Below are 15,335 nucleotides of genomic sequence, written 5' to 3'. Positions count from 1 at the left end.
ATAGCACCACGGTGGAGCTCGTTTCAGTTAAAACACTTGGTAGGCGTCAGCCAGTGAACAAATATGCTCCACTGACCTTGAGGCAGTCTTTTGACCTGCCCGGGCGGCGTGTATGGCGGGAGCGAGACCGAGCTCCGTCTGCCGCCGGCACGGGCGCCGTCCTGCGCCCGCTCAGTCAGCTGAACCCGCAAACAGGCCCCCGATGGTAGGCGCCCCTGTTAATGACAAAACGCGCGTAAGCGGCTTCTTTATCCAGGTCAAGTCCAAAAATGCATTATGGATTACGGCCAAAACCATCATACGCTCTCCGGTGTTGATCGAACTTCTTACGAAAACCGTGGCAGGCTGTACTCACTGCTATGCACTGCTGCTATCTATGCCGTGCTGTGGTATTTTAGTTCAATGTAAACAAACAAAAATATTTGATACCACCCTCCCAGAGACTGGCAAGAAGAGAGGTTTGATGCGAGCGGTCGCGTGACACTGCTCTGTCCGACCGAGGCTACGTGATCGCGAAATACTCAAGTTGATGTCTGCTATATATGTAAAGTTTTGTTGCTGACTGCCCCTCGTCATCAGCGTTTTCGCAGCAGCAACGCCAACTTGTCCTTCACCAGACAGCGGCAAAAGCTGCGTCAGTTGCTGGACTTGCCCGGCACGCTTTCTCTCTCACATCAGCAGGGACACAAGCGGGATGAGGACCTGAGACGAGTTGGCTGCGCCCCACCGCTCAAGATTGTGTCCACCCGTCTGCGCACAGCCAGGACGGCGTCCGCCCCGGCTGTCCGCGCTGTCTGACCCGCTCGGTGTCCGCCGACAGCCGGGCGTCACGCACCAGGAATGGAAGGCCCTCTCGGAGAACGCCCATCTCGTGCTAGAGGAAAACGAGCTGCTGAGCAAGCAGGTGCTGATCCAGAAGGACAAGCAGGCCGAGATGATGGCGGCCCATCACGAGAAAGGTCAGCCCTGGGGTGCCGACCCCCCGGCGCCAGAGCAGGACGGCGGCCGGGTGAGTCGCTGGACCGGACGGTGCTGCACAGCTGATGGATAGCCAGCTAGAGCCAAGGAGCAATACGTGACTGGACCTTTCTTCGTTCTCCTGTCCTCTTTCTCTTTCGTTTTTATTTTCTCTTGGCCAGGCCACCACCTCCTGCTACCTTGGTTACCAGTCTCTTATCTCCGGTAGTGTCGGAGCTGATAACGGTACCTCCTCTCTTCCCTCCTGCCTCGAGTACCAGCTCCTCTGTGTGCCGCAGAGTCGGAGCTGACTGCGCGACTCGCGCAGCTGGAGCGGTCTGAAGCCGAGCTGCGCGCCCGACTGGAGGCCGAGCGGGCGGCGCAGCAACAGCTGCTGGCCGAGCGCGACCAGCAGCAGCTGGAGCTGGAACGCAGCGTGCCGCGCGACCAGCACGAGCAGGCCGTGGCCCGAGTTGTCGCAGGTCAGCCCGAGCGCGGTCAACCCCGGGCCAAGTCATATGCGCAGCGTGACAAGGGCTGGGTCCGTTTGGGGCTGTGGTTATTGGGAGAGGGGAATTGGCTACGCGGGTTAAAATGTTCGATTTGAGACATAATGTGACGTCTATTTGATGTAGTCCTTCGGAAATCATTTTACGCATCATGTTCCTGATTATCCATTTTCGGAGTTTTGTCTGAAAACTGATGTAGTGTGAACAAACAAGTCCTCTTACCTTCAGCGGCACAGTTTTATAGCTGAAAACGTAAAGAGGTCCAAACAAAGGATTCGGGATTGCAACCGTCACTTCTGAAACTGCCTCTAGAGCCTGGCATCTGCCTCTGGAGCCTGGCGTCCTGCCGTTAGAGCTTGGTATCTGCCACTACAGCCTGACATCTGCTACCAGAGCCTGACATCTGCCATTAGACCCTGACATCTGCTACCAGAGCCTGACATCTGCATTAGAGCCTGACATCTGCCACTAGAGCCTGACATCTGCCATTAGAGCCTGACATCTGCCACTAGAGCCTGACATCTGCCACTAGAGCCTGACATCTGTCACTAGAGCCTGACATCTGCCATTAGAGCCTGACATCTGCCACTAGAGCCTGACATCTGCCACTAGGGCCTGACATCTGCCACTAGAGCCTGACATCTGCCACTAGAGCCTGACATCTGTCATTAGGGCCTGATATCTGTCATTGGAGCCTGGCGTCTGTCACTAGAGCCCGGCATCTGCCACGTTAAGGCTGACAAATAACTGAGCCACATCAGATATGCTTCACTCAGGCGCCAGCCCCTGACAGCGGACCACAGCACGCGCCTGACACCTGACCTTGACCCTGGATGCGGTCCCGTGCCCTCGCCGTGCTCTGGGGGTGCGGACCGGACCACCGCTGCCTCGCCGCCGCGTCGCGTGACGGACGGGCTGCGGGCGGCAGACTGTTCGAGGAGCTGCGCGGCCGCTACACCTCGGAGCGTCTGTCGCTGCTGGCCGACTCGGAGGCGCTGCAGGCAGAGCGGCGCCGGCTGGTGGTGCAGCTCACTGACGCCGCCACCCAGCGCACGGCCGCCGAAACCAAGCTGCGCGCCGCCAACAAAACCGCCGCGTGAGTGGGCCAGCTGCGCTGCGCAGTTGTACTGCGCCGACCGGCTGCGTGTTCAGTGTTCGGCTCCGGCGTCGCTGTCATGCCGACCGGCTGCCTGTTCAGTGTTCGGCTTCGGCGTCCCTGTCAGCAGCTGGCAGCGGCAGCTGCTGCCGCTTGGCCCTGCCGCCTCCGCTGACGAAAGTCGCTGCCGTCCACAGCCGGCTGGAGCGGCGCCTGGCCGGTCTGCAGGGAGAGCTTGACTCGGCCCTCAAGGTCAACTCGGAGGCTTCCGAGCACCTGGCTGAGGTCAGAGCGTGACTGCCGCCCGGGCGGGCACCATAAGGGCGGGACCGTTTCCAGGTCACGCCTGTGACACGCAGACCGTCGTTGACAGCTTGCGGGACTAGTTACGAACCGTTTAGACAACTTGGATGGTATTCACTACAGCCAGCTTTTTTAACCAATCGTTCCGCTCAGGTGTGTACTGTCAATGATTAACTGCGAACAATACTTAAAGGCATGCATGAACGGCCATGGCCTCCTCTCCGCTGGCAATAGTCGGCGGAGAAAACCTCCGTGATAAGCGCTGCACCTAAAGATAATCTCAATGTCCTGCACAAGCTGCAAAACTCCATCTGTAACTCGGCGAGCCGGGGCTGTTACCATGCGCTGTCGCTGACCAGCGCCGCACGGCCGGCCGAGCCTCAGGTGCTGTCCGCCACCGATCAGCTGATGGCCGAGCGCAGTCAGCTGTCGCGGCTCAGCACCACCCAGCTGAGCGACGGCGACAAGCTGATGGAGCGCATCAGCGAGGAGCGCGCCCACGCGCTCCGGCTCAAGGACAAGGTCAAGGTCAGTGCAGGTCAAGGGCGCGCACGCGGAATGGTGATGCGCAGTTTTGGTCAGTTGGATAACGCCCGTCAGCAGCAAGCGGTGGGAAACACATCTGTTGTTGCCTTTGGCTGCCGGATTTATTACATCCAATGAGGTTCGATACGCACGGCACGGTAAAAGTAAAATGGTTGAGACGAAATTTGGAACTTCACAAGCACAAACTGCCATAAACGTGTCGGAATATTCCCTGACGGTCAGCTAGCCGCTGCGGGGCTAGATGTCAAGGTACAAAGCCTGCAGCAAGTACCATAAGTGAATTGGAACGTCTTCGGTGACTATAAGAAACAATAGATAAATGCGCGTCCGGGTGGCCTGGACCGCATTCGTCTCCAGCCAGCTGCGAACGTCCGTGAGAACCGATGATGCTGACGGATGGCTATGTGATGCTCCTGACGACGGCGCAGACTGTGCGGAAGGAGTCGCTGGAGCAGCTGCAGCAGCTGCAGTTCGAGATGGGAGACCAGGCGCGCTCGCACGAGATCCGCGTCTCCGAGTACGAGCGTCAGCTGGCCTACCTGCGGTCGCGGCTCAACGAGAAACAGCAGGAGGCGGAGCAGGCACGAGTCGACACCAAGTAGGTCCCGAACGCCTTCCGGTCTGGGAACAGGGGGAGAGTGCAGGCCCTGACTGCTTCTGGCCCTGACATTGCTGGGAAGGGTCCCTGGCGGATCCTGATGTGTTTAGATAGACGCTGCAGGGGAGGAAAGATCCCTGACTGCTCCTAGTCTAGACACAACAAGGGGTGGTTAAGGCGGACAGTAGTTATTGGAACGAAGTGTTAATATGGTTCAAACCCTGTATAGTTGGGTAATTTCAGTCATTTTGGGACGGCTTGGATCACTTGGTTGCGTGCTGCTGAAAACTTAACGTGTCGTAGAACTTCAAGCATCGAGAGTTCCAGCTCGAGCATCAGGAGTGGCGGTGACAGATGGAAAGGAAATGTTCCCGTCGCATGGCTAAGTGCTGTTAATCTGAAGCCAACATATGATCTGATCTTGCTCCAAGTATGAATGAAACCATTGAATTGAGGCTTGGGTTATTAAGCTCACTAAATTTATTGCTGCTCATCAACAAAATGCAGAGTTGCACCACCCGTAAATCTTCATTCTTACGTAACGTCTGAATATTGCTTTTCCAGACGGATCAGCCAAGAGCTCGACATTATGTCTCGCGCGGCAACGGCGGAAAACCAAAAGCTGAAGGAGCAGCTTCAGTTCATCCCGGAACGGGATTCAGGCTCCTCTAACGGTCATTAGGCGAACCAGAGATTTCGTCTCGTACACTCGATGTCGCCAGTGTTTGGTCGTCGTCCACGGGACCAATCAGCTAAATCCGTCCAAACGGTCACGCGCCAATTGTGCACGTTTCGTCGTGTCATCGGCTGTCTAGTCACGCGCGCACCGTCATGCACTGGATGGTCAGGCGCGCTTGAGTAGCTTTTCGACCTCTTCTGTGGAGGTCCTCGGTGGTTCACTGATGGAATGAAGTCATCACAAATGTTCCAGGAAGCCACCTGCTGGTCTGGGTGCCATGCGCAGCTGCACATCTCATCACGTACGAACACGAACGAGTGTGACGTTGGATCGGTATGTTTTGGTGATGCATTTCTTTATAAATCACGACACGTGTTTCTGTGGAATGTTTTGAATGAAATACACATGTTCTGCACGCATGCGGTTGAGTGATATTACCCTCATTGCTATGTTTTCCAGAAGTGTATGAAAAACTATAGCAAGAGCGAGCAGTTCCGCGGGTGTCAATCACGAGTTTTATCAGATAGGCATTGGTACTGACACATTGGGTACGTTGTGGTTGGGGGCATGACACTAGAACTCCATAATATTCAAGGTTTATAAATTAGTAACACGACTGTAAAATTCAGATTCCGAGGCTATCGAAATGGACACGTCCTTTGATACATAACGGTCACCAGATAGCGAAAGCATGAAGCTTGAATTCTGGCAGCTGAAACCCGCGAGCACATGCACAAAACAATTGACACTATCAATTTTACACTTCGCTCACGCTTCCTGACATGTGTGCCGGGTTGGGGTGTTTCGCGTCGTCATCGAAGTCTGACGAAGCAGGCTTTACAGTCGGTACTGTGCTGACCTGGACGCAGCCGCCGTTTTCACCGGAGGGATCAACACTTCTGACGGGTGGAAAGTTGCTCCGAGGGCCGTGACTGTGTATTCAGCGAAAGCGCCACGGTATTTTAGAAGGCAGGGTGTCACCGGCCGCTGCAGTGGCCGCCGTGTGGATGGTAAAAGACCGTATTTCCAGAACAGGGTCAAGAGCGTCTTCTGGTGTAACCCAAGGAAACTCTCAGCTTGGGTGCCGGTTGGATGGCTCGCTCTCCACCTTCGGCGCGTGGGAAGACTCATGCCCGCGCGCTGCCGGTGTCCGCTTGGGGTGGAGACCGTCGGGCGATGTGCGCCTCGGGGCAGCTCGGGCTGCTGACAGGGATCTGGTGTCAGGCGGGCTGCTGACAGGGGTCGGCCGTCAGGCAGGCTGCTGACAGGGATCGGTCGTCAGGCGGGCAGGTGATGGAGGATCGGTCGTCAGACAGACCGCTGACAGGGGTCTGGCATCAGGCAGGCTGTTGACTGGGATCGGTCGTCGGGCGGGCTGCTGACAGGAGTCGGACGTCAGGCGGGCAGATGAGGGAGGGTCGATCGTCAGGCGGACCGCTGACAGATGGTCGGTCGTCAGGCAGGCAGCTTAGGGAGGGTTGGTCGCCAGACGGACAGCTGACGGAGTTCGGACATCGGACGGACCGCTGACGGAGGGTCGGTCGTCAGACGGACCGCTGACAGAGGGTCGGTCGTCAGATGAACCCCTGACGGAGGGTCGGTCGTCAGATGAACCGCTGACGGAGGGTCGGTCGTCAGATGAACTCCTGACGGAGGGTCGGTCGTCAGATGAACCCCTGACGGAGAGTCGGTCGCCAAATGAACCCCTGACGGAGGGTCGGCCGGATGAGCTGCATCGACCGACTGCCTGCTAATATCGGTCGCCGGCCGGCCACGTTAGTTAATATCGTCGGTGCGCTCTTCATCTCACGGGATCAGGTGAGCGCTGTGCTCGGGTGAGGCGGCGGGCCTGTGAGCTGCCCTCAAGTCTGGCGTGTCCTGCCTCCGGTCGATGGCTGCGCCTAATGGCAATGAAACATTCGGGGCGATCATGCGCGGCCGGCCCTCCCAGAGAGGACTGCACGCAGGCTTGGAATAACACGGAATAACCCGCTGCAAACCGTCACGCAAACGAACGCCCCATCGGGCAACACGCGTGCCAGTAACGACGGCCCTTTAGCGCCATGCGTCTTTGACGCCATTCGTGCTTTTAGAGATGCATTGGGGCTTCTGAGAAGAAAGTTCAGTACGAGCCCAAGAAGAGCCAATTATTCAGGGTGGAATGGGGAATGCCAAAAGGCGAAGCTGCAAATACATCCTGCATAATAACGTTGCATACCTGCAGGTCTGGTGGTAAAATACAACAGGCCGATGCTCGACTTAACAGGCAAAACATTGCTATAGATACATTGTTGCGGACTCCAACCCATGGAAAATTAATGGCACAGCCGGGTGGTCCCCGATGGCGGCGTGCCGCTTTGGTCCCGTGTGAGTGAATGGCGTGACCGCCCTGTTTCAGGTAAGGTCACGCACGGTAACTATCGGGGGCTCGACACAACGTGGCGACGGCGGCGACAAAGCGTTTGAATGAGTGATCAAATCCACGAAAGTTTCCCACTTTGACGTGACGGTGTCCCGTCGAACAAGCCTCACCGGAACGGCGGCACGTGTCCCGAGTGGCACCGCGGCCGTGGCACTGGAGCGCGACGTGGACACGCGGCCGGCCGTGGCAACGTTCATAGCCAGTTCAAAGCGGACGGCTGGTGTTTACCGTGTTCTAGCAACGACACCGGTGGCAGTTAGTGGTTAGAGACCGCGGATTTCATTTCGGTTTTGACAGGCCCGGGCTGTCCCACTCGGACTATAAATTAGTTTAAATGGTGTATCGTGCTTAGCATCAGGCTCGCTATGTTTCCTGTCCCTGGAAACGAGCCTTTGAAGTAGACCTTGGCGATACGGGCGGATCGGATGTGGTCAGCTGGCGGATATTGGCCTAAATGTACGGCGGTTTGCTACGGGATCATTACACGTAACCACTAACAAGCTCATCCCTGCATCACGTTTAAGAATGCGATAGGTGTGCGACGTTGGGAAGGCCGTACGATGCCCAAGTGCGTTGGGTGATGTGGCTCGCGATAATTAGCCCATGAGCTTGCAGCTCCCACCACTGTCAAGACACGTTGCTGTCGAAATGGGATGTCGCAGGTTCTGCGAAGGGACGTCACAGGATCCGCCACTTAGGTGTCCCGCCGTCCCGTCAGTCCCGCCGCTTCGTGGCATGTGCGTACTCCGGGCCGGGACCCAAACGGCAGAGATGTCCCACCTACACGCCTGACGCCTCGCCCCCGGTCCGTTGGCCCTTTGACCTGTCTCCACCACCGAGGCGCCCTCCGTCCACACCTGGTGTTGCGACGCCCATTAGCCCAGATATAGCGGCGCCGCTCCTGTATCGACCGCGGTGTGGGCGTAGGACCAGGGAAGAGGGAGGGGGATGAGGGGTCATGACCCCATTTTTCAAGGGGAGCGACAATGTTACCCAGCCCCGATTTTTTTATTTAACTGCATTTAGCTAACTTTTGCACCAAAAACATGCATGGCGCCATATTCCTCAAACCGCACTGGACAATGCTGCTTCATGCGATAAATGACAGCGTGTGATCCGGACAGGCACAGCGAACGAAGATATTTAGGGGCAAACTCTAGGTTATTCTCGTACCAAAGGCTAACTTCTGTCCTGTTACATAGCTTTGTTTTTCTGCCTGCCCGCTTATAACTTCTCTCAGTATAGCTTGACTGTGTTCAAGATGGATCGTAGGCGGTGGGCGTACTCCAGCCTGTCAGACAAAACTAAGGTTTTTTTCAATGCCGGTGTCTAAAGTAACTTTCACAAAGTTACCGCTATGGCGCTATATGGTGTACAATTAAGTTAGAATGCCTCGAGTTCGCGAGCGTTTTCGGTAGGCAACATTGTCACGCTATTTGCCTGACCACACTATGATTTTTAGGTATTTTCTGAAATATTGGAAGAGCATTGGACTTTTTAAGAAAGGAATGATTAAACCGAGTAAAGATTCGCTATTAACTGAGTCGGTAACCGAGTCGGAATGAGTCATGGTGCTTTGGCTTTTTAGGACATAATTGACGGCACCAACTCCTCAGCTTCAGGCGTCAGCTACCTGGTGCTGAACCGCTTCAAAGACACGTAGAGTAAGATTCATAAGGGTACCAGCACTTTCGATTGCCGGCAGCCACTGGTGCTGGCAACAGCTATCAGCAAGCCGTGTTTACTGGAGACGTTTTCGAGCGGTTCCGGATACAGCACAGGGGCAAAACAGCGCACTACCATGCACCATTAGTGTCACACAGCCCGTGCAAGGCGTTTGTCTAGATGTCGCGATTCGGCGCCCCGCGTCAGCAAGCGGACTGCGACAAACGGCGAAGTTTGTGAGCCCCACTCCAGCAAAGTTTCAGAGGACACAAGGTTTCGGAGGATAAGGTTGTCGCCCTTTATTATTAAGTTCTGCTTGCGTTGAGCCACGAAAAGCGTGCCAGTGTTTTTTTAATGCAGTAGTCTATTCTTTTTAGTTTAGCCCAAACGGCTTGCAGATAACTGATTGAGACTGTGACTTCGCGCATTTAGTTGGAAAAATTTGCCTGCAACCGACCGGGGAAGCTTGGTCATCACTTGTATTCACATGGACAGGCCGTACAATCGTGGAGGCGCTTTCGCCTCTCGCCAACTGGCATCTGTCAAGTCAAGCCACCAGCCGCCTCAGCAGCCCGATCCTGGGTGACCACTTGCTAGAGCGGGGAGTCTGAACGTCTCGGACGCGACCGCGGCATAACCTTAAGTATGTGGGTAACTTATACCTTAGTGACCGACCACCCAATCGCAAGCTTGCCAATACTGAGACAGGACACACTGTCGTGACTTGAACAGTAAGTGCAATTAATTCTGGCCTTTGAGGCTTAAGACCACTAACAGTATTTGACATTTAAATGAACATTAAACATGAATTGGCAATCCGAAATGTTCTATTAACGGTTGATTTAGCCTTTACTCAGGCCGCTTCATGAAACGCGTAGTATATATATATATATATATATATATATATATATATATATATATGTATATATGTATATATATATATATATATATATATATATATATATATATATATGCATATATATATATGCATATATATTTTGGTCAGGTAAATAACATGATGGTAATTTCAGGAAGTGTCCATGGATTGGTAGGCGTTTCGAATAGCGACTGAATCTTCAGTCAGAAAGCGTAAGCATGATGCTTTTTACGGAAATCGCATGAAAAGCAAGCAATACATTGAATACCATCTATTGTCTTAAAATACCTGTTCACGCCGAACGCCAACAACAGCACGCACCTTGCTCCATAAAAGTACCTACCTTCGTCAGACACACAAAAGCGGGTCAAGTCGGCTACGTTGAAGGACGGGTAAATCAATACCCGGTGGACCTATTTATGCCTGCAGTTTACTGAAAGCTTAATTTCTGCTACGCTGTGATATAAGTAAAGATTATTCGGGAAGAGATGCCGCAGCAGGCGCGAAGGCATATGCCTTCCCAATGGCCCAAAATGTCAGCTCGCTCGTGGAATGTGTACTCCCCAGGGGAAACAATGTTCAAACGGACGACTAATTTTAGGAAGTCCCCGAATTATCTTTCATATTGATATGCCATTCAGATCAAGAGAAGACGTCCTCCCATTCCTAACCGCCCCCCGCCCCTCTCCCCCGGTCGTCAGGATTGCTTCCAAGGAAAATCTCTGCGTACCCTCTCACAGACCTCGAGGTGTTCCGCGAGGGGGGTGCGACGTGCGGCGCGCGCGGACCGCGGCACGGCCGGTGGACACGAACGGTGGCGCCCAGCCGAGCACCGCCGCCTTCTGGGTCAGCGCGTTACGCGGCTGTGCGTTATTTATTCATCGGCCGTAATTAGGCCGGTCGAAGCGGGCGAGTCGGCTGGGGGCGCACGCCGGCCAGCCCGACTGGCGTATTTTGGTGACGGTCACCGAAGGTGGCGGCCAATGGAACCCCCGATGTGTCCTGTAGATCCAGGGCCCCTTGAAATTGTTGCATTGACCCGGTCCGAAGCTGACTGCAGGCACATCATGGACGATATGAGGTGCTGTTTCTGGGAACGTCATAAACTTAGAATTTGCAATATGGAGAGTGGACGGGGAGCACTACGCCTGGTTTACGAGCCCACCGCAACTACTGCAGTCCGTGAACCGATCTGGTTCCATGGACGGCCGCCACGCGTCGCCACCGTCACGCGGTCATCGTCTGGAAATCAATACTGCGCGCCTGCTAACGCCCGAGAGCTGCGAGCGCCGAGACGAGTCCGGCTGGGCGGGGAAAGGGGGGGGGGGGTGTTATCGATTGGGAAGCGGAGGCGGCTGGAGAGCAACGGACCTGTGGGCCAGGGCACCGTGCAGACACGGATTCGTAGAAATGGACTGCATATATTGTATCACACAATCATCGCAAACAAGGCTTCACGTGGCTGACGACGCGTAAGCGGCAGGCCGGCAAAGTTTTCAAACGTAACGGATGGAAGCAGCTTTTTCCGCTTTGCATGACGTTGTTCAAACGACGGTTGCTGGCAAATGTCATTCCGAGAAAACGGGAAATAAGGTGAACACTTGGTCAAAACCATAAGGCTGACAGCCAACCACAAACCACGTCGAACCACCCGATCCATTAGACGGGTGACCACACACTTGGTGAAAATTTGTTGGAATAGGCCTGTGCTATTGCTAACCGCCTCTCTTGGCGGCTTAGCATGCAGAGAAGGAAACTTGTGACAGCCAAACCAGAAGTGAAATATTTAGGAATCAGTGCTTATTTACATGAGAGTTAATGAACTCCATCAAGACTTAAAGCATGCGTTATTTACCAGACCGTCAAACATTTCCCAACAGTTGTGTTTGCAGTTATGCACTTGCAGTTTGGCAGATGGATTTGTGGCTCACGTTTTCACACTATTTTGTGGAAAATCGGGAACAGGACATACATGCACGCACGAGCTCGTTCATCAGCCCGCGCACGGATACAGGCAACAAAGACTCGCTTGTGCGGACGACAAGTTGCATCTGCCTGGCGTGGCGGCTCGTGGTAATGGCGATGGCAGCTGACGCAGTGGCAGAGCAGGTGTCCCGCCACGGACACCGCACTGGCACCCCGGCCCCCTGGGACGATCCGGGCGGGCGCTGGAGGCACCCGAGCCCGACCGCTCGCCGCTGTTTGTACCTCGGACGGCACATTCCCCTTGGACACGGCGCCGATCGCCTCCAGCAGAACACACCGGGTGCTGAGCTCACGGCGCGAGACCTGGTCAGCGAGACCGCTGTTTTGAGAGCGAGTTGCTGGTTGCGGAGTTGGCCACGAGCGTCGGATCCTGGGCTGTGCTCCGAGCGCGGCCCGACCTCTGACCCTCGCCGGCGGCGATGCCGTGTGCTCAGCCATCTCTGGCCGGGCTGTGCTCCGAACGCAGCCCGACCTCTGACCCTCGCCGGCGGCGATGCCGCGTGCTCAGCCATCTCTGGCCGGGCTGTGCTCCGAACGCGGCCCGACCTCTGACCCTCGCCGGCGGCGATGCCGCGTGCTCAGCCATCTCTGGCCGGGCTGTGCTCCGAACGCGGCCCGACCTCTGACCCTCGCCGGCGGCGATGCCGTGTGCTCGGCCATCTCCGGCCGCTGGCGCCGCGGTCTGGGACGCTGTCTGCTCCCAGCGCGGCTCGTGAAACCTGGCTGGACGCAGTGGCCGCGCGTCCCCGCCACCGCTGACCTGAGCAGGCGGCCGCAGGTCAGCAGCCAGTGGCGCGTGCCTGTGCAGTGGGTATTGCGTTACAGCTGCGGCTCGCGCCAGCGAGCCCCGGCGGATGGCTCTCTATGGCACGACTGTAAATGCATGGCCCCGGTCAGGTGTCGAAACGCATGGGGGCGTGACCGTCAAAAGCAGCTCCCACTCTTTGGTGAGAGTCTCACACATCTGAAGTAACAAACGGCGGCAGTGAGTCAGAACCAAAGCCACTCAAGCCGTTGCCATCCACGTGAACAAGTAAAAGTAAACAGACAGTCCTGATACGCTGCCGCTCGCTGAGCTCCGCCGCGTGACAAGCGCGCTGGCGGCGGCGGCACGTGGCTGGTGCCATCCGCACACACCGCCGGTGGTGGTGACGCCCGGCCTCGAGACGTCCCGCTGCGGCGTCGACACGGCGGCCGGGCGGCCGTCGCCTGTGCGCGCGGCGCAGCGCCAGCTTATGTGCAGACCGGCGCGACGGCCACGCAGGCGGCGCTGCCACGCCCGCACCGGGAGGCGCACCGGCGCCGCCGCCCTCGGTCGGGCGGCGTCACGGCCCGCTGCCGCGCCGGCGCCCGGGCGGCCGGCCGCAGCTGCTCAGCGCTTCTGCGGGTACGTGTCCTGGTGCTTGTAGCCGGTGACGTATCCCGAATTGGCGTGGTCGTCGCGGCGGCCGACGGCGCCGCGGCCTTTGCCGTGCTCGTCGAACCGCTGCCGGTGGGATGCGCCGTATTTGCTGACGTCGCAGAGTCGGTCGTAGACGTTGCTTTTGGTGCCCGGCTGCGGGATCAAAAGGGAAGAGCGGTCAGGGTGTGTGCTGGGGATATCAGGGGGATCGATGCGCAGCGATGGACCAGCCGGGCTGGGAGCCGTCCTACTCGATGAGAGGGCACTTCGGTATGAGTGTGGGTCCCAGCTCGAGCCGAGCGGGACTGGCGCCCTAGTACGCCTGCCAGGGAGCTGGTGGCAATGCTCCTCTACGTTAATTGCGACGTAGGCAAATTTATTTCGGCAACGGTGCTTACACATATCATTTTGTTTACGTTTGATTCGAAGTGAGAAATGCCGCGAGATCCGAACTGTGAGTCAAAACTGAACTGTGGAGAGCCCGAAAGGTGGTATGGACGTTTCATTAAAAAATAACCGGAACCCCACATTGCTTGTCGTATCAGAAGTAGCTTATTTACATGTTGCATAACGTTTATCGCTTACATGGTTGACTGCACAGATCACTGCTGAGTTCAGAAATGCACCTCCCTTCTTTAGACGACCCAAACTCATAATTGTGAGCACAGCGAACAAAACACATCGAGACGAGCATCAACGCACTGCAGTATGTCCAGCTTGATTTTATGCAAACTTCCTCGAAGTTGAGACCCAGAAGCGCCTAACATTAGCCCCATAAAATGCTGCAAGATGCCGAATAGCGCATGCTGCCGGGAGATCACATATGTTAACCAGGACAGCACTAACTCAGTACGGCCCAACCCAACAAAGTTCGTGGGTTTAAACGGCGATGTCACGATTCACAATGAACAACTGGGACTTATGGGACACAAATTTCGCAGTCAGTGCGACATGTCCTTTGCTGGCTGACGCAGCAGAATCCTCCACCACTTACGCTGGCGTTGCTTTTGTGACCCGGCGCGCCACACGCCGTGAGCTTCCCTTTCATCTTGTCTGGTGCCACCTTCTTGCTGGCCGCCAGATCGTCAAGGAATTTCTGAAACTCCTTGAAATGTATCTTTTGCTGCCTGTAAATAAGCGATGTCTCCATCACAAAAAGCAAGATTACAGACTACGTGACGAAATTAGCACCAGATAATCTTGAAAAACCATAGTCTACCGGGGAGCATAATAGACCACGCAGTGAATCTGATGACGACTGCTTTGGAGCCATTCATCTGAACGTCAGCGCCCAAGATGCATCATTTGGATGGATGTGTTTGATTGAGGCGCGGAGCATCAGACATTAACCGCTTTCATCCCAGCGGCAGGCGGTAATTCAAAGCTCCGTGGGCTGTTTTCTACATTAATAAATCAAAGCCAAGCTTTCTCCTTATCGCGGATGCGAGAATACACTTCTAGGCTAAAAACACGTCAGGAATAGCTTTAGCGGCCGGAAAAGAGGCGTTTTGACTTATTGACACACACAAATTAGCGGCCATGTTTAGTTCAAATCGCGTCTGCGTCAGCCGACGTTTTACTGCTCGTGTGACCCTCACCGGTCGCGCGTTTGCCCGACCTCCACAGGACAACGGTGCTTCACAGACCTCTCAACTATCTCATCACCAATCGCGCTTAAGTGAAGCGGAAACGACTAAAGCACAACACGCGGCCGCCAGCGGAACACTGACTTGAACTTCTTGAAGGCGATGCCGGTGTCGGTGGTGGTGACGGTCTTGCCGTCGATGACCTTGGCCTGCTTCATCCACTTGTCGGCCTGCGAGAGCGTGATCTGCGTCCCGTCCGACTTGCTGTCGCCGTATTTGGCGAAGGCGCGGAACTGCTGCTGGAGGCCGGCCGGGCCCCGGCGTGGCTCGCCGTTCTCAGACCCGCCCGGCGTGCTGGGCGTGGCGTCCGAGGCGGCCGGCGTGCTGTCCTGGCGCGCGGGGCGTGGCCGGCGCCGAGGCGTCCTCGCTCTCCGACATCCTGCCGGCGCCGACACACGGCGGATGGTCAGCAGCAGTCGGCCGGCTCCTGGGACCGACCACACCAGGGGCAGCTGCGTGGACGGCGTCCTGCCCGGTTCAGAGAACCCTGCCGCCTTACACTGATAGGAACTGAACTCTGACATTTTGCCGGAATACAACACCATGTCAGCAAAAGAACTCCCTAACACCCTGGTAAAACACGACACACGGTCGGATCCGACAACTTTACGTCCGCACAAAACACACGGGCAGGAGCAGACGTGAACGA

The 15,335-nt window shown here is 56.0% G+C and overlaps 2 protein-coding genes across 2 annotated transcripts; one reads left to right on the top strand and one right to left on the bottom strand.

The window, feature by feature from the left end:
- Positions 1-2,759: 2,759 nt before the first annotated feature.
- LOC119106960 (uncharacterized) lies at positions 2,760-5,094 on the top strand (the record flags this gene model as incomplete). The annotated part of the gene is given in 4 exon segments (XM_037230305.1): positions 2,760-2,847; positions 3,250-3,393; positions 3,840-4,009; positions 4,574-5,094. Coding segments are annotated over 3 exon segments (408 nt in total). The 3' UTR covers positions 4,692-5,094.
- Positions 5,095-12,974: 7,880 nt separating this feature from the next.
- Positions 12,975-15,015, bottom strand: LOC119106962 (tubulin polymerization-promoting protein homolog). Its single transcript, XM_037230306.1, has 3 exons — positions 14,771-15,015; positions 14,035-14,167; positions 12,975-13,193 (listed from the first exon to the last, which is right to left on the bottom strand). The coding sequence occupies exons 1-3, from the start codon at positions 14,842-14,844 to the stop codon at positions 13,011-13,013; spliced, it is 390 nt and encodes a 129-aa protein (XP_037086201.1). The 5' UTR covers positions 14,845-15,015; the 3' UTR covers positions 12,975-13,010.
- Between the last annotated feature and the right edge of the window lie 320 nt (positions 15,016-15,335).

Source organism: Pollicipes pollicipes, unplaced genomic scaffold, assembly GCF_011947565.3.
Source record: "Pollicipes pollicipes isolate AB1234 unplaced genomic scaffold, Ppol_2.1 Scaffold_648;HRSCAF=739_pilon_pilon_pilon, whole genome shotgun sequence".
NCBI lineage: Eukaryota > Metazoa > Arthropoda > Thecostraca > Pollicipedomorpha > Pollicipedidae > Pollicipes > Pollicipes pollicipes.
Note: the sequence above shows the minus strand (reverse complement) of the source record. Positions and strands in the feature narration are given on the sequence as shown.